A 22,076-nucleotide genomic window follows, 5' to 3' on the forward strand; every position below is an offset into this window, starting at 1 on the left:
GCACTGGCTCAGCAACAACATTTTGGCACTTTGTAGCTTTCAAATGATGCTCGGTTGGTACTAAAAACCCAGCATGTTGCAAGAAAACGCTGCCCACACCAGGCTGTCCTGTTACACTAGGGAGGATGGGTCTGTAGATTTGTTCTTTTTACACCATTTTCTAATCTTGTCATCAGTGTATTGCAACAGAAACTGGAGTTTGAGACCAGGCTACATTTTCCACTCTTTGTTCATCCAGCTTTATTGACTGCTTGTCTACTGGAACCCAAGGTCAACGTTTGACGAGTTGTGCATTCTGAAATGCCTTTCTGCACACCACTGTTGTGGCTGCGCTGTTGTTAGAGGATGTTTTTTTGTTTATCACAACATCCTCTCTGAACTTTAGACACAGAAACGTGAGAAAATCCAAGGATTGTGGATGTTTCTAAGATTTTGGAACCAGTGCCCCTGGCACCAACAATCATGGCATGTTCAAAGTCTTGTCGATTCTGACCTTAATTCGAACTGTAACTGGACCTCTTGAGCCTATCTAGATACTTTCTATACTCAGTCATATTCATGTGACTCATTGTGGAGGGTGAGCTATGTTTGTGAATAGCCAGGTGTACCTTGTAAAGTGGCTCATGAGAGTGTGTGTATATATAGATAATAAATTATATTTATGTAAATCAGATTACTGCCATTTACAGATGCAGGCTTATGTGTAAAATATACCAAAGTACGATTAATATATATTTCACTACAGTGTAAATCTGCCCATGAACATTAGGTAGCATGAGACTACTACTGCTGTGTGTGTTTACCCTTTGTACTGGCTGCTATGTGCAGAGCTATGTAACTAAAAGGTCAAGGGGGGTATCTGTGGAGAGATGAAAAAAGTTTCCAACAGACAGGCCGGTTACATTCCACCCACTGTCATTTTACCTGTATTTCACCATTTTAATTAGATTTAGCAGCTCCTTGCTGTTTGCATTTTGTCCCCTTCAGGGGCTGAATGTTTTCTGGAAAAAAAAAAAAAAAAAAAACATGGTTTAAGAACCTCAGGTTGGTGTGCTGCAGCAGTTCATGTCCTGTGAACAGAGCTGGTAACCTTTCGATGAGAAGTCCATATCCTTAATCACGACACCACCTGCTGCTGTGGAAGAACGCCATATACAAATGTACCCAAGGTTCCACAGTCACTAGGTCCTGCACTCTGGCAAGCATGAGAGCATGGAGGGAAACTGTTCTGGAGCCAGTGGCCAGCTCTGGTTTCACACCTCCATGTTACTTGACCCAGGGAGGAAAAGGAAGGCTTGCTGGAGACTACTGTGTTACAGTGCAGAATCTGTTGTCTTGGGACTCTCAGGCTTCTCCAGAGACAAACTCCATAATCCCAGACACAAATGTGATAGCCAAACCTCAGGCTCAGCGGTGGTTCAACTCCAAATGGAAACATCTCAGCTGCATCACTGCAGTGCGTGTTTACCCTTATGGCTGACTTGTAGGAATGTCAAGGCTAAAACAGTAAGACCAAATGCACATACTGTCCAAAGACAAACTGGAGCCTAACTCAGCAACAAGACTGGAGGGGACACCAGTCCATCACAAGGCACCCCAAGCAGTTACATTTACTCACTTAGCAGACACTTTTCTCCAAAGTAACTCACAATGGATACTATGTAGTGTTATCAACCCACACCACCAACCACTGTGGTGAATTACACTGCTAGATACACTACTTACAATGAGTCACTCATCCATACATCAGTGAAACACACTCTCTCTGTGTCACTCACACACAATGGGGGAAGCTGAACAGCATGTCTTTGGACTGTGGGAGGAAACCTACACAGACACAGGGAGAACATGCAAACTCCACAAAGACTAAGCAGGGATTGAACCCACATGCGGGGGTGCAGTGGCGCAGTGGGTTGGACCACGGTCCTGCTTTCGGGTGGGTCTGGGGTTTGAGTCCTGCTTGGGGTGCCTTGTGACGGACTGGCGTCCCGTCCTGGGTGTGTCCTTACGCCCTCTGTTGCCGGGTTAGGCTCTGGTTCCCCGTGACCCCGTATGGGACAAGCGGTTCTGAAAATGTGTGTGTGTGTGAACCCACATTCTCTCACACTACCCAGGGGCTGTGAGGCAACAGCACTACTCAGTATGCCACTGTGCCACCCAAGCAGGGCTTGAACCCCAGACCCAGCCAAACCTGCTCTGCTATTGCACCCCCCCCCCCAGGCCAGTGGGACGTCCAGCTCAGTGCACATTGAGGCTGTTATAAGAGCTCCCTAGTGCTGCTGTCTCACAGGAACTGTGCAAAAATTCTCCCACCTGCTCCTCACTGCCCCTTACTGGTAATGACCAGTACTAAATGAATAAATGTAAAAAGAGATTGTAATTTTGGAAAAAAATTAAAATACTTATTTAGGAAACAGTTTTATCAGAGAACTGAAAGAGATCTGCCACCTTACAACGTAAACGTCTTGTTGCAACTTTGTAGGTAACATTTTCTAGGAAAGTAATTGTCAGTAAATAGTATACTGTATATCTGTCTAATCAACGAACCATAACGAATCTCGGCCTTGATAATAAGTTTAGTTTTTTCCAGTTATTAAAGTATACATTTAGTTCTGTGCATATGCTCACGTATTGTAATGATGACGTATTATGGTGGAGACCGAGGGGGTTCCCCCCCCTCCTCTCCCGCGCGCGAGCAGGCTGATATACTTGGCCGCACGTTTTGTGCCTCGCACGTTTTGGAGTTTATTAATGTTGTTTATTTTATCGTGAAGACAGCTGTGTGAAATATAAGTCATCCATAGTTGCCTACAAGATATTAAATGAAGAGCTTCCATTTTTTCCGTGTCCGTCTGGGTTTATACACCTTTCTTTGGAATCCACGTGAGGATCTGGGCTAACTCATTAGCCAGATCGTTACAATATGTATTATTATAAATAACTGAATAAAATAACCAGTTGTAGTTAAAAATTCAAATTTTGTTTCCCCTTCGCTATCTGTATATATCTCTATCGAAAACAATAACTATTTAGTATAAAATATTAATTTAACTTAGAGGTGGAAGTCTGGGGGTGCTGGACTGATTCTTGCCCAACGCTACAGCGCGAGCCCGATGACGTTCGTTTCGCGCCTTTTACGACACAGAAAACGTCCCTGTCGTTTCAAAGTTTGAACATGCTACATGGATTCAGAATAAGTCGCACGAATGCCTAATACACGAGGTTGTGTTTTTACACCCTTCAGTAGATATTCGTTTATTTTATTATTGGGGAGAGTGCACTTTCGCCTGCTTTTACTGTAATAGAAAATTGTGACTGTGAAGGCACCCCGGCTTCCACACGTCAGCACGCTCACCGTGGGAAGATGAAATGTTGCTGCCGGCCGCTTCGCTAGATGGCGCTCTCTCCACATCTATTGGCGAGAACACGGGCGGCACGTGTTTGCGCTCGAGAGGAGAGAGATGGAGGCGCCCGAGCGTCGGCGAGCAGGTCGCTCTTCGGGCAGGGAGTTCCCGCAAAACGGCGAAACCGCCGCATCATTGCACAGCGGGTGAACGTCAACGGGCAACACCCCACTTTTGACACTTAACTTTAAGAAATTCACCTCTGGTGCTGCTTTGGTTACCTTCACTTGAACAGTACATCAAGCATGACTAAATGTTTCTGTCGTTCTGTGAGACTTGAAATCTACTGAGTCTCACAGTAACTTGAGTAAGTCCCACATTTTCATTCACATGACTTGGTAACTAGCCGTAGTAGTAAAAAAAAAAAAAAACACTTGCATGTTCAAAGTGTAAATAATTAATAGATGCGACGTTTGAGTCGCTGTAGGTACATTTTCCACAGCACCGCACAGAAATCCGGTAATTGTGCAAAGGAGGAGGTCCGCCCGCGCATCCGCGCCCGCCAGCTCTCGCGCTCGGTGGAGCCACTGGCCGCGTGGGAGACACGCAACGCGCGCGCGTGCTGTCATAGGCTCGGGCCCGCGGCTCTGAGGCTGACATACACCAGCGCAGTGTTGGGTACGAACTGCGAAGCAAAGTGGGTTAGTATCACTTAGTGTCCTCGCAGTGGAAATGTTAGCGCGTATCCGGGGCGCCCGCGAGATGCCGCACCACGCCGAGCTTCTCCGCCGGGTGGACGGAGAGCGCGCGCGCACGTCAGAAGGCAGCTGCTCCCTCCTCTAATCGGGCGGATCGAATGCGTTGGTGGCTCTGAAGTTGATTCTGATTTTTGTTTCGTCAATACGCCGGGCTCTCTTTTCAGACATTTCTCTAAAAATAATCGCAGTCGACTGTGTTAGTTTTTGGTGGCAAAAATCGCACTACTCCTTTTTTCTCGACTTTCTTCTCAGATTACATTGACCAGGAGTGCTGATATTAGAAGCAAGGGATTTACGAAGCATTTTTATGACATCCTGTATTTAGTATTACACAGGGAGTTCCGCCCAGGAAGCGTTGTACAGAAAGACCGAGTTTTGCCAATTCTATTCATTGCTCAGCGGTGCTAACTGGGGGAATGGCAGTGAACACAGACGCCGAGTTTGACAAGGCTGCCCTGGGGGGGCCTGGGGTCGCCCCGTCCGGAGAGTCCCTGGAGACCGAGAAGCTGCTGAGCGCCGCCGGGACCCCGGACGCCGCTCGCCGACACGACCTGCGGCTCTCGGGCCCGTTCGCCGTGAACCTGGGCAGCGTCAAGTCCCTGGACGCGGACCTGAATGGGCGTAGCACCCCGCTGCGCTCGGGCTCCATGGGACACCTCCGCGCGCCCCCCAGGTCGCCGTCGCACGTCAGCGTACGGAGCCGCACGTCGTCCGTGGGCACCGCGGCCAAGGAGCAGCCCGAGCCGCGCGACTACCTGCTCTTAGCCTTCTGCTCGTGCTTCTGCTTCTTCTGGCCCCTCAGCATCGCTGCTCTCGTCTTCTCCATCCTGGTGAGTGGCTCGCGTTCGGTGCCAAGTTCAAGTTGGCCACATCACGTGACGTGTGCGGAGTTGTCGGCCCTAAAGCGACGCGTGCGTGACGGAAACTGCAGCGAACCGCTGGAAATGGCACGTAACTCTCGTCGTGCGTTCATCGTGTGTGGAGAATGGGCGGGGTGACAAGTTAGGGGTCTTACATTTCTTCAGGTCTCTCTTGGTGACTCGCAATTTTTTCAAAAGTACTCGATCGCGGAGCCACGCGCACGTTGTTGTGGGGACGCGCCATGTCCACCGCACCTTGACACGCCCACGCTGTGAGGGGTTAAATATAACAGAGCCATGACATGGAAATACGTGACACTGGCGTACAGTTCAGTCCGCAGCAATTCGTTTTGTTATTGCAGTGGTCTAATTCAGTAACAATAGCTGAATCTTTCCAGGCACTGATATTAATGTGAATGAATAGCCGAAACAAAGCATGAGGATGTTTATAACATTCATTGTCATTTCGCTGACACTTTTCTCCAAAGCAGCTTAGAATGTTAATATCATGTTCGCTGTTATTTACCCATTTATACAGGTAATTCTGCTGGAGCAATTTACATTTACATTTATTCATTTAGCAGACGCTTTTGTCCAAAAGCGACGTACATGATCTCAGCTGAAACACAATTTGTGCTTTATATTAAGAGACATGATGGCTGCAGACATGTGATTCTTAAGTAAACCTAGTTTGTTTCCTTCCATTTTATGCACCGATGTTCATCGCTCAAGTAGGTGCACAAAACTCAGGATAGATGAATTCTGGTAATCTTCCTACAATTTTTTTTTTTTTTTCTTATTTTTTGTATTTTGTTTTTTTTATAAGGTACACAAACATTCACATACAATACAAGAGTACCGGCTGTGTAAAGGCTTATCTGGGGATGATCATAAAGTTACGGTGCATGAGCATTTACACCTTACATGAGCTGGAGAGATCTTGGGTGAAGCGAGTCTGGAAAAGGTGAGTTTTCAGACCCTTCTTGAATGTAGACAAAGTTTCAGCAGTTGTGAGTGAGGGAGGTCATTCCACCACAACCAAGAACCTCCATGCTTTTTAATTTAAGGTAAGTACTTTCCTCAGGGGTACTACAGCCAGCAATGAGATTTGAACCTGGGAACCTTTCAGTCTAAAAGCAGCAGCTCTAACCTCTACACTAGCAGGTGCTCCTACAGCTAGATTGCTGTTCAGTTAGATACCAGCTTGATGAGTGAGATACCAGCTTTACTGTTAGAGTGGTTAAGGAACTCCAGTGCCTGTGCACAGGGCGGGGTAACTAGGCAACGCTGCTTTCTAGTTCCCTACGGGTTCTGTTCTGTGCTCATCACCCAAGTCTGGTTCCAAGTCTAACAGCAATATCAAGTGAACATTAGAGCAGTGTTATAAATACCAGTGGAAATGTGGGCATATCTGCAAGCTCCATGTTCGGATAGCCTGGCACAAGGCAAAAACAGCTTGTAGCAAAGAGAGGAGCTTGTGGACAAGCATGGAAATAGGACTCTGTTAAAGACTACTTTGTGCAGGTCTGATGGTGGAAACAGAAATACTGCATCACTTTAGGAGCACACACTTAATAGTGTGTGTATGTGCTCACATTTTTGTATGTATGTCGACTTACAATTTTTTTTTCTCATTTTCCTGTTGTGTGTATCGGAAAAGACCCTCCGCCGCTATCTCCATCAGATTTCCTGCAGCCTGGGAGGTTCTCTACATTATTAATGGCGTCTAAAGCAAGAGTGTGAGCACTTTTCCATCCATCCTGTAAGAATGTTGTTGGAGGGGCAGGATCTGTGCTGTTTAATGCAGATGGAAGGACAGGCTCACAGCAGTCTGACAGCTTGAGGTGTGTTGCGTCAAGTGAAGGAACAGTATGCAGCTGGAAGAAGTATGCTAGAGTATGCCAAAGCATGTGGTAAAATGCACGGTCATAGGCATATATGAACATGCAGACAAGTTCCTACGATGCCGTTCCCAGGGAGCCAGTGGTGTCCATAGGTTAATCTCAAATCACTCCTAACTAATTTTTTTGGAAACACACTTGATGGTCTGAAGGAAGGCTAGGTATAAGGAGTGCTACTCCAGCTCACCCCAGAATGTAAGGAGCCAGTATGGCCCAATGAATATCTCTGCTGAAGCCTCTGGAAGTGAACGAGCATCATCATTACATACTCAGTTGGCAGTACCTGACCTGGATCTAGCGGGCAGTGCACTTTGAGGAAATTTGACATAATGTTGCTGGAGTTGTTGAAATTACTTATGTTATATGACTCAGGCTGTTCTTCTCTGGAGTTCAAGGATACAGGGAAGAAAGTCAATATAACAGATATGGTTGAACACTGATGTTGAGACCATCGCATAGATTTTCACTTTCATTTACCTGTCTCTCAGGTGTCTCCTGCTGTATGTAAGCTTCATGAAAACGTTTTTTAAAAATGTGCTGTGCGATATGAAAATGGGTCAACTAAGTGACTGTGACTTCTCCTCCTTTCTACAGTCAAGGAACAGCCTGCAGCAGGGAGACCTGGATGGTGCCAGGAGGCTAGGTCGCCTAGCTCGCCTCCTCAGCTTCGTCTCCATGGGTCTTGGCCTGCTCATGATTGTTGTCTACGTCACAGTTACAGGTGAACAGCTTGTCCACACCCTGCCTCATTCTAAACACACGTGAGCTGTGTTGCTCATTATTTTTTTAAATCTGAGGAGTCATGTTCTGGGTGAGTTACAGAACTTGGTTTCACACATTTTCACAGCTGGAGGCTCTCTGCAGCTGTTTGTTATATTACTGCTACAGTAATTTTGCTGACCGGATGTTCAATCCCTGAATAACCCTGAGCATTGCTTTTATTTGCATCTACATCACCTGCCTCACATGATACTAAAAATGTCACGTGGTGTTTTGCACTTAACTCACGCTTTTAATTTGCAGATCGAATGTGCACACTCAACTGGTACATTGAGAACTTTCAGTTTTGCTAAGGGATCCAATGGTAGTTCCCATTTTAAGGACTTAAATACTTAACCCTTAAACCTGTTCATATTTTAATTCATATTATATTAATTCATATTTAAGTCATATTCCTCATGATCACCTTCAGTTCTGAAAAACACATTATGCCTAACAACAAAAACAAATGTAGGCAATTAAATTTATGTGCATGCATTTGATTCTAGTGTAGCACCAGGAAAGACCAAGAGTAATAAGAATCCTGTGAAATCATCAAGTAAACTATTGTTTTAACTGCAGTGGTTTTTACACATTTCTTCTCCTCTCTTTCAGCGGTGAGCTAAGGGTTTTATGAAGAAAATAAGGAAGTAAACAAATTTGTCTGTACATCTGTAAAATATTTATCCGCAATGGACAATGGGACATGAAGAGAGAACTTGTCCCAAACTGAAAAAAATGCTACACCTCCCTCCAGGAATAAGAACCAATTGTACCTTAAAGTTACACAAATAAGGAATGCAAATAAATGCATGCTTGAGTACAAATGTGCTTGAAAAAAAAGGAATGACGAAAGTAAACCAAGGCAATGTACAGCTTGGCGACAAATGTTTTCATGAAACTGAAGGAAGCATCATGGGCATCTGCAAAGTGAAGCATCTTGGGAATTTAAAGGAAGTCCAAGGAAAGAGTTTTTCCAGGCATGGGATTAAAGGATCTGTACATAAAACACAGTTCAGGGATTAAGATGAGTGATATTTCTGCTTACTTCATACTTATTACTGATTGCTTCTGAAATATATGCAACTATACAAGCACATTATAAGCTGCATCCACATATGTTGAAAGTTTGTATACAAATAAGAGGTGGCCAGTTGCAGTGAGGGGCACCTGATGGGAACCCTGCTTGTTTGCTGATTGGCATAATATGCAGCTCTCCTGTTGTATTTTTGATATAGGAGGACAGCAGACATGGTTTTGCAAGTTTGCCTCTTTTGTTGTAGATGTGTTTGGCTATGGAACACAGCTTGCTGGCTACCATGTTTCTTCTTCGGTGTTGTTTGCCTCTTTTCCAGAGGCCATGGTTTTGCTGTCTCACTCCATCAACTGCTGTCTGCGTCCATGCATCAATCAAGGTAACTCTTACTTGCACTCAGCCCTGCTGTTCCTTGCTTGTCAATTATCTCAACAGCTCTGCTGACTGGTGGTGATAATGTCCAATCAATCCAGTACATAGTCCTTGATGGACCCAGACAATGCAGGTTCCAGTAGCACTGTGTGCATAGAAGAGAAAGATGTTAGTGAAATGTAAAAAGTCCCTCATCTTGCTACCATTCTGTAGCCCTTGTTCAGCCTTTCTTGAATCATTTGTAACATTTCAAGCCGAGTTCTGCTCTTCAGGTTTGCCCTCAGACTATTATTTCTCCTAACACCTCATACTACACTGGAGATTGGAGCACTGCTACACCCACCCCCCCATCAGGTCTGTTGCAGCAACATGGTATGCTCATAGTGCATTTTATATCTGTATTCTGCTATGCCAGTTTACTGTACTCTTACAGTGGTGACACTGTAGGAAACTGGGTTTGCACCCATTGCTAGGTGTCCCAGTCCACTATAGATTCAGCATTTCAGATGCACTGTGTCTATTAGCCTGACTAGGTATAGCCTCTTTTGGATTCTGTACCAGCTTCATGGAATTTCAGAAACCAATGCATTGTGACACGTTGAGGCAGGCCATCTTTACAATCCATGCCCAGGACATACCACAGTTACTTATGGCAGTTGGAGTTAAGGAGAACTGATGACCCATGGCCTCAAAAACCAGTCAGGCCACCAGGTCTAAGATAAGGTCTTGAATGTTTTGTTATATACTGTACTGCATGCATGATGAAATAAATTTAAGTATGGTCACTGGACTGAGTCTGAGTGGTAACTTTATCCACACAGTTATATATGAACTAAAAAAATTATTCAACACCTATAGAAAAGTCATGACATAAAAACATCTCAGAGCCGATGGAGACCTACTGCCTAGAAATGAGAAGAAACTGCTCATTAAAAACTGATGAACATAAGAGAAAAGCCTGACTACAGAACAAAGTGTCAGTATTATGTGTTCTGTAAACTGACAAAGTGAAGGATTCCTGCAATCTAGAATCAACAATTAAAGTCAGTTTTATAGAAAATTAGATATTTTTTAAAAAGTTTATTTCATAATTTCATTAATTCAAAAGTTGCATATACAACATGAATATATGTAATTATTAAGAAAAATGTACACAAAACTTTGTACAAAAGACCAGCCCATCACACATCAAGAAGGAGGACCACCCACACAAGGAGGTGGAGTGTAAAGGTGGCCTCAGATAGGACACAAAGTTATACAGGTCAGTGTTAATTCAGTGAGTTTTACACTTGTTACATTATCCTAGGCTCCATTACCATTCATCACCATAATCAATGCCAATTCCATCCCTCCATTGTACCTTAGCACCCTGTGAGAAAACAGAAACCAAAAAGAAGGCTGTCATGGACCCAGATCATGACCAGGATTCCTAATGTCCCCAACTTTCCCAAACACCATGCATGACTGCATGTATGTGTGTCTCCATGGAAAGGAACAAATGAAATGATGGGTGATTGGTGAAGGATGCTTCTCCCTCTTCACAGTACTAATCCTTCCAGGGTGAAACAAATGGGTAGGCCTGATCCAGTCCAAGTGCAGAACAAAATAGGGGATCTCAGCCCCATATTCTGCAAATCTCTCCACCATGCAAGTCTTGGGTCCATTTTGTAAGGAATGTCAGATCCTTGCCCAACATTAGTGAAAAGCATAGAGGAGGAGGAGAATGGTGCAAATGCCAATGACTCCTCCCAGAACAAAAGAGTCTCGTCGCTTCCGCAAGTTGATTCGTTGAATGAGACTGTTGACAGCTGGGAATCGGTCTACAGAGAAATACTGGTTAAGAGAAAAGTTTTCTTGTGCCTTAACTAAAAAAAAAAAAAATCCTATTGAGGCTTTGATAAAAAGATTTCTAGAAGGTTGTCTACAGGCCACCCCAAACTTATCAAAAGCACAGCATGTCCGATATGAGGTACATTAGGTCTCAGTAGTATAGCATTTAATATTCGAGACACACATTTAAAAATGAGTCTTAAAAAGTGGACAAAAATTAATGGCTGGGTCACATGAGGATATAGTGGCTAACTCAGACATATATAAAATAAGCACATTAATTTACCTCCATATTAGTGATCATTCACAAAAGCACCGTGTTTTGACTGCAGCTTCAATTTCTCAGTCTTTACCTGTATGTTATTCCTGTGCAGACCTATTACATTTATTCATTTAGCATCTCTGAGAAAAACTATTTGTGCATTACGTTAAGAGAAAGAGAAACATAGTTGTAGACGTGATTCTGAAGTAAACTCAGTTTGTTTCTTTCTACTTTATGCATATTCATTGCACAAGTAGGTGCATAAAAGTGTAGTATTCCCACTTTAGGAAGGCAGACTTTGTATTAGTTCTGGATGTTTTATGTCATGTCTGAAATAAGTGAGCACTGGGCAGCTATCGTGTGATTTCAGATCAGACAGAGGATACTGGCCAGGGAATTGACCCGACTCTGAATGGACTTCAGCATCCCCCGCTGTGATGTCATGTTCTCCTTGGTTGCCATGGCAATGCTGGAAGACATTTTGTTGGTCAAATGAATTGATTATGACAATGATTTTTGCATATTTATTGCTGTGTCCTATAAGTCACAGCAAGACACAGGAAACCAAGCAATAGAGCTAGAGTATTCATACCCAAACTGCTATATGTGAGGAGCGCACTCAAATATGCATATTCTCTTAAACATCTCCTAAAAAGACCTTGTGTGTTTGCTGACCCATTCCTCTGACTTAACTGGTTCCAGTATATACCTATTATTTCAAAATATGCAAATACCCCATAAGATAATACTGAAGAAAAGTACATGTTGAAGCGAGAACCAACTAACTGAAATCTTAATTTACACCGAAAGGATAAAATATGAAAATACAGTAGTGACAAAAATTATTCAATTTCCATGAACTTCATGAATTATTCTTTCACAACACACAATCACAATGGATTTAATTAGGCTTTTTAAACATTGATCATCAGAAAAGTACTCTTTATTCAGTGAAAATGTTTACACGTATGGGACAAGCGGTTCTGAAAATGTGTGTGTGTGTGTGTGTGTGTGTGTGTGAATTACAAATATAAAAACAATAACTGAGTGTATAAGTATTCAACCACCTTTAAACTGGTGTTTGTCAGAAGGCATGTGGGAAACAGACAAAGAAGAAGAAGGTTCTATGGTCCAATGAGAGGAAGAATGGAGCTTGTTGGCCATGAAACTAATACTATATACTGTATGGTATAAGGTAAGCACTACAAATCACAAGAAACATATCATCCCTACAGTGAATCATGGTGGTGGCAGGACAATGCTGTGGGGATTCTTCCTTGCAGCAGGGTCTGGAATGCTTTTTAAGACACAGGGTAAAATGGATGCAGTAAAGTAAACAGAAAAACCTGGAGGAAATATGCAAGAGTACTGTGACTTGGGAAAAGACATTCTCAAGTAGGGCTACAATCCTAAACACAGGAATGGCTTAGAAACAAAAATGCCAATATCCTGGAGTAGCTAAGTCAGAGCCTGGAGCATAATGCAATTGAGAATCTGTGACAGGACTTAAAAACTGCAGTTGCACTGTCTCCATTCAGCTTGTCAGAACTTGAGCAGTTTTCCACAGAGGAATGGACAAAAATTGCAGTGCCAAGAGGTACAAAGCTAATAGAGACTTATCCAAATAGACTGTAACTGCCTCCAAATGTGCCTTCATAAATATTGAAATCTGATTTGCAGAAATGTGTTTTCACTTTGACATTAAAGATGTCTATGCTCTTTTGTTTATCAGTGTCAAAAAGCCTAATTAATCCACTGTGGTTCAATGATGTAAAAGATGTATAGAGGCTAATTAAATAATTACATTTATTTATTTAGCAGATACTTTTACTCAAAGCAATTTCCAATGAACTCTATGTAGCGTTATCAGTCCATACACCTTATTCACCAAGGTGCTAGATACACTACTTACAAAGGGTCATGCCTCCATATGTCAGTAGAACACACTCTCTCTGTCACTCACACACTATGGGTGAACCTGAACAGCATCTCTTTTGACTATGGGAAGAAACCGGAGCACCCGTAGGAAACCCACGCAGACACGGGGAGAAAACGCAAACTCCACACAGACTGAGCGGGGACCGAACCCATGTCCTCTCACTGTGCCACCATGCCGCCTGTATGTAATTAGGAAGAAGAATCTCTTGAAATACAGCCCCCCCTGTATAAAAGCTGACTGTTCCCAGCTTGAACAGGCACAATAGACCGTGCTTACCTTATGGTGTCGTCGATCAGTCGGTCTGAGCTATGCAAGGGGGTAGAAGAGAGCAGAGGGAAAATGTCAGGTGAGGTAGTGACTTACCGAAGCTTATAAACACAGTTCCAGAAGTATCATAAAACAGTTGTTTCACATCACAAGACTTTCATACACACTGAATGCTTCATACACTGGAAATGAAATTTAATTGCTGATATAGATGTGCCAATCTCAGCCCTTATCTTGATGTGTCTCAAGATTGCAATGTGCTTTGGCAAGGCCCCTCACACATATCAGATTTCCTTTATATTCAGCCTTTAATAGCAGGAAAGGTCTTAAGCACTGAACGCTGCAGATTCTCAGATGAAATACTTCACGTTGCCATACCAGACTTCACTCTTTTTTGGAAAGCCTCCCAGATTGCTAAATTAACAGTCAAAGTAAGGTCTAAATGGGAATATCTGGCGATGTTTCCCCTCATTTCTATATGTATCTCAAATTTATTATCATCTGACAGATGCCTCACTTCTGATATGCCCCGAGTTGAACACAGGGTTTAAAATTTTACACGATGCATTCAGTAGCGTTCATGATGGAACTGTCTCCAGCCTTGTTTGTAGACACTCAAAATAGCTTAAGACTAAAAGCCCTTTAAACGAGAAAAACTTGAGCTGACCTGTCCTGTCACAGAATGCTATGAAGCAGAAAATAAAACAGTACACACAGGTAAATTCAAACAACCATCAACTTTCTGAATTATTTTTATGCCATGATGACCACGCTGTTGTTAAAAATAAAATGTGTTTTTTGTTGTCCGGCTTTTTGAACACAGCTGTCTTCAGGACCAGCACACAAGTCTTCAAAGCAATTAGAAATCCTGCAAGATAGTGGATGAAATAGCAAGCAAGAGCAGTGGTAAGAGAGGCCTGCACCAAATCCCTGAATTTGCAGGCCACTGAGGCACAGGAGTTGCTAATGGACACTCTGCAGGACGGCTGTCAGAAGGCTGAAGGAACAGAAGATAAATTGGGGATTCTGTGCAGGACAGATTATGCATTTTCAAGTATTTAGCAGGGGCTGAATACAATACAGAGGATGACTTGGTGGTCCAGATTACAGCAGAAACAACTAAAAACTAGGCTCTGCCTCCAGCAGGGATTTCACCAAGCTGCTTCATAATCTGAAGGCTTGGCAGAACCAATAAGGATGCAACTCTTTGGAGAGCAACTTGGCTTGCTGAATTCATCTGTCATCCCCTGTTCCTGAAAGATATGAACGAACAGCTCAGTTCATATCTTGTCTGCACTTCAGTTTTGCCAGAAACTCAAAATGTCCATGCAATTCCGTGAATTACAAATTTTGAAAACATTAACTGTACAAATTTCCAAGGTCATCCATTTAATCCATAAAGAAAACTATCTGCCCTTTGTTTTTGTTCTTCTCTGAGCTGTCTGGATGGCTTCTCTCCAAAGCAATAGACTGAGCTCATAGCCTTAGCAGTTTTGTGCAACATGAGCCAGCTAAGAGGATGAGTGGCTCAGCAAGGAAACTTTCTTGCTGGTCAACTGACAATTTACACAGTCAGCCTCAGTGTACAGTCAGTAATAAGAACAAATCTATTTAATTCTCCATTCCGCTTTGGGTTATTTCACTTCAAATGTCTGCTTTCTTTACACACATTTACACTGGCTTAACACATTGCCAGGTGGCACTGTGCCACCAGATGACACACTGACATGAATGAAACACTGGCTCAGGCGTTTACTTTTGGAAACCTAGGCAGGTAAAGCCGACAATAGCCAAGGTGAGCCCGCATGCCTTCTCATTAAGTGTACTAAGCAGAGAGAACTTTTTTTTTAATAAAGACTTTGTATAACACCCCAGACCCTACCCAAGCTGAAGATACAGTCTCCAGAGACCATTTAGACAGGAAGTGCATCTTGTATCAGTCAGCTTATCAAGCTACACAAGGAGGGCAGGGCAGTAAAGTAGGCCATGTCCTCGGGGTTTCCGTGGAGCAATGGTCCACACATTTCCCAATGTCCCAACAATATGAATTACAATGCAAATTCTTTTTGTAAGGGACCAAATGTCCATCTACGATTAGAGACTCTGAAGGGCATATTGCTGTTAATGGGTAAAATGGATATAATTCAGACAAAGTGTAATGGTAAACATATGGTAATTCAGTGATATCTGTAGTCACCAGGCCCTGTGGGACCATTTAATGCAAGAGAAAAACCAATAAGCCACAGAGGAGAATTAACCCCGCCCCACAAAACGCAGATCTATGTATACTGAATCACAAAAAGCAGAAATAACACAATTAACAATATGGAGCAAAAGGCAAAATGAAAAATGCAGGTGCCACAATGCTGGAACAACCAGTGAGCAAAACAAGCAGAAATGTTAGAACACAAGACACAAAGAATCCCTTTGGCTGTTACTCCGGCATCCTGCTACGAGTCCATCCCACCTCGTTGCATCCATAAACCTACTTCTGATGGCTATATATACACACTCTTGCTTCGATACTTTGAAAATGATTTGAAAGGACAGAGTAGACTTCCCAGGCTCTTACAAAATGTTTAATTTATGACAAGGGGGTTTAGCAGAGTAGAGAGCATCAGGAAAAAGCCAGTGTTGCACCTTCCAGCCCTGCACAGTGAACGCTCACACTGGTGACAAGGCTAAATATGCCACAATAGCTTTACCCTGCAGGTAAACTCAGGGACAGTATTTGGTGGACACAGTTAGATATTAATCCTGGTTCTTAAATATGTCGAGACCAAACTCCTGGCAGACAAAGGTTTTGCACTGTGGCAAGGTTCAGTCCTGATGCTCGTGAAGCCCCTCTGTATGTCGACTTTTTTCCAGCTGAGGGCTAAAGTATTACTGCTGAAACTGATAACCAAATGTGTAATTTTAAACTGTTCAATAAAATTTGTGTTACAGAAAGAATTTGTATAATGGTGAGATGAGCAGCAAAGATTTTCTTTGATGGTAGCGGTGCTTGAATTAAAAAGTGTACTTGCACTAAAATGGGACAGATCAAAATACATGAAAACACATTCGAGAACCTTCAACAATTTTCTTAGATTCAAAAGGAATTGAACTGAATTGTGCTAACATAATAATGTTAGTCAACAGCTACAATGGCAACCTGAGTAAGAACTAAACTGTAGCAAATACACCACATATACAACATTCACCAAGACTAGGGATGAAAACCCCGATTCACACTGAGCTCAGCAGTGTAGCACAACTGCAAGTACTGTAATAGTCAAACGTCAGAACGCTTGCTGGAAAGTAATTTTTTGTGAGTTTCAGCAGAAAATTCACCAACATGCCTTCTTGGTTTTTGAGAAGATGTGGGACACTTGTGGGCTGAACTGCTGTGATTCTTCTCCTCACTTGGTCTCATACAAGTATTAAGTTGCCCAGATGTAGGTAAACTGATTTGTATGAGTACGTTTATATTCACACACGTTGCCGGGAAGGACTTTGACCTTAACGCTCAATTACAAAATATTTTGTAACATAAAAAAAAACACATTTAAAAACAGCTACAGTTTGGATTTCCACTTGCTTTGGATTTTAAAAGTCAAATAATTAGGTTTTAAAGTCATAATATTATTACATTTTCAATCCTTAATTTCAATTACGCTCAAAATTAATTTCTACATTTGTTAAACAACGAAATTCCTTTGGGTGCAGTGGAAAATATAGCAATTTATCAGTCCCATTTGTTTCACTATCAATCCTTTCAACAAGTCAGTCAGAGTCTCCCTTTCTGATGAACACACATCAGAGGAGGTGTCTCTAATAACAGCCTCTCTAATTCAAGCACTATAGTATGTGCTGAATAGGACTTCCTTCACATTACTGAACAATGTATCAGGTCTTACTTCCTCAGATGCTCGTTCTCCTTCAGGAAGAGCTCTGTCCTTCTGTTGTTTACCCCTGTACCGCTCTTGTATGTCCTGTTTGAGAAAGGCAGAATAAAGATGTTCTTGTAAATAAATTGCTGAAGATACAGAAAATTTTTACTTGGTGGAACAGGGCACCAGATCAACACCAAAGAAACAGAATGAAGTCATTAGACTAAAGTTTTTTCTGATGTATGGAAAACTGCTAACATAAGGGTATGAAAAATTTATGCTATAAATTACATTCATACTGCAGATAGGAAATGTTCAAAAGTCTGGTTAGTGTGAAGCCTGGAATGTCGGAAAATTATGTTATTTATCTGCCTTTGCGGTGTTGCAAAACACTCAGCCATTGCATGAGTAAAACCCATCACATACAGTCACGAGTGACAAAATTACATTGTACGCACCATTTAAAAGTGTTTTTTTAAAGGTCATGGCACTACACTCAGTATACAAGTCTTCTACTGATTGAATGCTACAAGCTCTGACAGTTACACCAGTCATATTTTAGAGAACAGTGACAAGCCATAGTAAATACTCATCGTCCAAGTGACAAGAACAACTGCTTTATCTACAAAACTAGACTTAGACAGTAAAAAACAATGCAGTTGGGGGGAAATGCTGAGCAGGGTATTTCTGTCATCCCTGGGATTAACGAGGACATCAAGTGGTCAAATCGTGGAATTGCAGCAAGTAGTTTAGAAGAGCGCCCCGTTGTGGCCATGATTGACTTGAACTGGGTGAAGTGCCCTATACAGCACAAACCTCTTCTGTGTATTTACCATATGGGTCTCTAAAGAACACACATCATCCCCCTTTCCAAAAGGATCAGTTAGCACTAGCAACAATTCCTCTGCAAAAAGACCAGAAGAAAGACAGCCCTCCTCTCAGCAAAAATAAATCAATTCACAGAAGCTCATTCCCATTCAGAGTGCCTCAGCCACTCTCTGTTACTCCACTGGCAATGTAGGCTAACGGCACTTCCTTCATTAAAAATGCAAAGAAATCAGACTGGTTTTATAAGTGTTTCTCCTCTTCCCCTCTCTAATGCTGAAGACCATGTAACAACTCCCAGCAAGTCAGAAATCATGACATTGTAAAGAAAGGAATAACCATCCTGACAATCTTACTTCCTGTTGACTCACTACAGTAATGACAAGAATGGTGGAGGGTTGTCAGGTCAAAGACTCTTTTCATTAGACTACTGTCTCATCAAAAGGCTCCCATAATTATACACCATGTGAAACTAAGGCAAAACAAGACATTGAAGGCTGGTGGTGCAGCAGAGCCAGTCTTGTATCCCCAGATCTGGATTTGTGACCCAAAAGGCATACGGTTTGATCCTAGCAAAGGTACTGCGGCTGTACCTTTCAATGAAAATCTAAAAAAAAATGCTTTATTAAAATACTCATCTGTGTCATCTATGTTAAACTGATTGAGGGAAAACCTAGGCAATACCTGGGACAAACTAGACAGAAGAATCAAAGAAAAAGCAATTCAAGTTTTCTGGATCTTTGGGAATTGATGCAGAAGTGTTGGGGGAATATGTTGGCTGGATTTTAGGGGGAAAAAAAAAAAAACAACTTGATTCTACCAGGTGTACTCAAACTTTTGGTTGGTATTGTACATGTAACACAGAACACTGATAATATCTACAAATTGCGATAATTTTGTACTTATTTACAATGTAATAAAACAACTTGCTCTATCATGTGTAAGGAAATAATTTGAAAAACAACAGTAAAAGCAGATTCTCACTCAATTTCTTTCTTGAGTGACCCAAGCAGGTCCTCTCTTTCCCGGACTGCAAGGAAATTGCCCTTGGTTTTCTGGAACTCGTGTGTGTAGTCCTGCAGGACAAGAACAAAGGACAAAAATGTGGTTCAGTTACACACACAGAGGTGCCAATTTTGCAGGACCAAAAACCATAGCCAAAAATCCTAATTCTGAAAAACAAACAGCACTGAAATTTGTTTGCATAGCATTCTGCCCCCCAAGCGACAAAACATTTATTTAAATTTTAAGTGACTGGACAATTGCTATTATAATTAACGTATCAAAATATTCACACTTTTCATGGAAAATCAAGGACTGCAAAACATTTTAAAAGGTCTATTCATTTTAGCTCATTTCAAATAATAAAACACCTTTCTCTGAATAAAATGTTAAAAAAAAAAAAAAAAATGCAATTGATTCCTTCACCTATACCACTTAAACATTTTTTCTTTTCTGAGTTGCTATTAATTTGTGAATTAATGTCCTAAGTGAATTAAACCAATACCAATTCTTTGTATATCTGATAACTGTGGGAATTCGTGTCTCACCGAAATTGTTCTGAAATCTAACAAATATCAAGGTAACAGACTGAAAAGAATTCTAGCAATAAAATAGTTAGTTTATGTGGATTAATTAAAAGAAATATAGCCAGACAGTAGAGGATTATGCAGAAGTTGTGCGCTGCCAAATGCATGAATGTAAATTTTTAATATGCAGATGGGAGAGAAAGTTTAAAAAAAAAAAAAAAAAAAAAGTTTCATAGTTACAAGGATTTCAGCATTCTGTAAATTAATGCAGTCATTTGTAATAAAGACTGAAATAACAAAGAAACAGTGGCAATAACAAGACACAGTTGTTAACCGAATTCATCAAGATAAAGTTTGAATGATTCAGCCACAGAGCGAATATCTTCATGTCTTCATAACTTGTTTTTCCTTTGTTCATTGACAACCTAGACAGAGACAGCAGATGGAGACAAGGATGGAGAGGTCAAGCTGAGGGCTTACCTGGAGGATGTCTCTGTGTCTCTGTAGTGTGTGCATCACTGCGGCATTCAGCGATGTCACCGATGGAGTGTTGGTGTATTCTGCCATCCTGTCATTGACACTTGTGAGCTGAGGAAGGCAGAAATAATGATGATCAGGTCAAACCGGCACTTAAACAAACCTCCAATTTAAGTTCTTTAATTATATGTACTCTCACCTGTAGCTGTATATACGCAACATAAAAGGTGGAGCCGACCTCACCTTTGCGAGGAGCTGTTCAATCTCAACCCCAAGGGTATCGAGCATCCTGTCTTGGCTGGAGCTGCTGAGGAGAGGTGTGGTGTCTGAACTGCAGGTTGGAGGACAGGGCACATTCATCAAAACGTTCACTTCGTGAGGATCCTAGTGAGTCTGTGTGGGGTGTGCACAATCTCTCCATGTTGATGTGTGTTTCCTCCCACAGTCCAAAGTTGTTTCAGGTTAACTGGTGACACGAAATCGCCCTTGGTGTGTGCGAGTGCACGTGTGTGTGTAAGAGAGAGCGGGGTGTGTGTGTGTGTCACATTCAGGGTGTACCCTGCCTCATATCCTATGTTTGTGGAACAGGCTCCGGACCACCTCGACCCTGCATGAGGAGGTGGTCGCTAATCGTTGACAGATGGATGTATGCGATGAGGACAACGTGTCACTGGGCTCACTGGCAACGCACCCACGTCCCCGGTGATCATCGTGGGAGGCACCGTAGCTCGTGCAAAGTTTACTGAAGGAGACCAGCTTCAAGTCCAGCTCAGTCTCCAGCTGCCTCGCCTGTTTCCGCAGGTCTGAGAGAAACACACACACGGTAAGTGACACGTCGTTAAGAACACAAGAGTAAAATCTAATACAGCTCTGGCGACCACTAACTAAGCAGCATATCGGAACGGAACGGACCACACACACGCAAGCACGCACGAACGCGCGGGCGGGCGCGCGCTCTGCATGACAGCTAACAAACATACAGTGATGACGATGGCGGAAGTTCACGAACCAACCGCCACTGACACTGTGCTTGTTTAATAGCACATTTACTACCATCCCCTGAATCATTTTAATGGAGAGAACTAGGAGGAAAGTTACAGAAATACTACTGTTACAGTCAGCATTCTGTAAATTAATGCGGTCATTTGTAATAAAGACTGAAATAACAAAGAAACAGTGGCACTAGACACGCGGTTGTAAGAAAGAAAGTAGCAGAAAACCAAATCCGCGCCTCAGCGAGTTTTCATTTCAATCTTTATAATTTGTGTCGAACAGCCCATCTACTGACTAGTAGTATTACAGAAACAGACATATCGAAACTTTAAAGAAGAAGCTACATACAAAGCAGTTAGTATTCATCGTAGGCAGCAATACTAACTTCTCTTGGACTAGTCTAGTCTAGTCCATGATTTAGAAAATATCTGTCAGACTAGAGGATCGAGTGAAGTTGTTTGCACACACACTTCACTCACTTGATCCTCTCTACTGAAACGCTAGTCTGCGGACGTAACACCACCCTTTGACGATACCTGGCCAAACTAAAGTAAAACATGCCTTGTCCGCGGGCGCACAAGGACACGACGGAAGCAAAGCCACCGCCGAGCCGACTCACCTTCCCAGTAGTTACTGTTTCCTCCCGCCATCTTTGTTGTCTGACGTCACGGCGGCACGTGGACGGAGCAGCACAGCTTGCGTGCGCAGCGGGTCCTCGTGCTGGTCGTCTAACGCGAACAGCGCCCCCGTGTGGATGCAAGGAGAGTGTGCGAAGAGACGAGTCCCTCAGTGACCGGGAAAAAAAGGGACCGCAATAGTCCTAGTGAACTGTCTTCAGAGACATAGCAGCTCCGCTATTCAAGACTGACGGTGACAGTAAATAGCGCAGCGGGTAGCGCTGCTGTCTCACAGCGCCTGGGTGGTGCGAGAGAACGTGGGTTTGATCCCTGCTCAGCCTGTGTGGAGTTTGCATGTTCTCCCAGTGTCTGTGTGGGTCTCCTTCGGCCCGGGTGCTCTGGTTTCCTCCCACAGTTCAAAGACATGCAGGTTCA

The 22,076-nt window shown here is 42.7% G+C and overlaps 2 protein-coding genes across 5 annotated transcripts; one reads left to right on the forward strand and one right to left on the reverse strand.

Annotated features, from left to right (window-relative positions):
• The first annotated feature begins 4,167 nt into the window (after positions 1-4,167).
• On the forward strand, positions 4,168-8,309 carry LOC108921302 (trafficking regulator of GLUT4 1-like). Of its 2 annotated transcripts, none has more exons than XM_018730733.2 (3): positions 4,168-4,932; positions 7,458-7,584; positions 8,238-8,309. In XM_018730733.2, the coding sequence occupies exons 1-3, from the start codon at positions 4,519-4,521 to the stop codon at positions 8,246-8,248; spliced, it is 552 nt and encodes a 183-aa protein (XP_018586249.2). In that variant the 5' UTR covers positions 4,168-4,518; the 3' UTR covers positions 8,249-8,309. The 2 variants fall into 2 exon arrangements, with proteins under 2 accessions (XP_018586249.2, XP_029107174.1); XM_029251341.1 differs by having other exon boundaries at positions 7,458-7,674; positions 8,238-8,252.
• Positions 8,310-10,207: 1,898 nt separating this feature from the next.
• LOC108921301 (Golgi SNAP receptor complex member 1-like) lies at positions 10,208-21,699 on the reverse strand. 3 transcript variants are annotated; one of them, XM_018730729.1, is made up of 9 exons: positions 21,644-21,699; positions 20,723-20,834; positions 20,275-20,362; positions 20,035-20,142; positions 19,010-19,101; positions 17,228-17,302; positions 13,338-13,362; positions 11,509-11,591; positions 10,208-10,850 (listed from the first exon to the last, which is right to left on the reverse strand). In XM_018730729.1, the coding sequence occupies exons 1-9, from the start codon at positions 21,672-21,674 to the stop codon at positions 10,646-10,648; spliced, it is 819 nt and encodes a 272-aa protein (XP_018586245.1). In that variant the 5' UTR covers positions 21,675-21,699; the 3' UTR covers positions 10,208-10,645. The 3 variants fall into 3 exon arrangements, with proteins under 3 accessions (XP_018586245.1, XP_018586246.1, XP_018586247.1); XM_018730730.1 differs by having other exon boundaries at positions 10,648-10,850; positions 13,338-13,367; XM_018730731.1 differs by lacking the exon at positions 10,208-10,850 and having other exon boundaries at positions 11,334-11,591.
• Positions 21,700-22,076: the final 377 nt, after the last annotated feature.

The sequence above is a fragment of the Scleropages formosus genome, chromosome 4, assembly GCF_900964775.1.
Source record: "Scleropages formosus chromosome 4, fSclFor1.1, whole genome shotgun sequence".
NCBI classification, from domain to species: domain Eukaryota; kingdom Metazoa; phylum Chordata; class Actinopteri; order Osteoglossiformes; family Osteoglossidae; genus Scleropages; species Scleropages formosus.

Excerpts from the sequence above, each read along its gene's own strand:
- LOC108921302 (XM_029251341.1), top strand. The coding sequence starts at position 4,519 with ATGGCAGTGAACACAGACGCCGAGTTTGACAAGGCTGCCCTGGGGGGG. Across the intron at positions 4,933-7,457 it reads CTCTCGTCTTCTCCATCCTG|TCAAGGAACAGCCTGCAGCA; the intron begins GTGAGTGGCTCG and ends TCCTTTCTACAG.
- LOC108921301 (XM_018730729.1), bottom strand. The coding sequence starts at position 21,674 with ATGGCGGGAGGAAACAGTAACTACTGGGAAG. Across the intron at positions 13,363-17,227 it reads GAGAACGAGCATCTGAGGAA|ACCGACTGATCGACGACACC; the intron begins GTAAGACCTGAT and ends TGCATAGCTCAG. Across the intron at positions 11,592-13,337 it reads CTGATCGACGACACCATAAG|CATTGCCATGGCAACCAAGG; the intron begins GTAAGCACGGTC and ends AATGTCTTCCAG.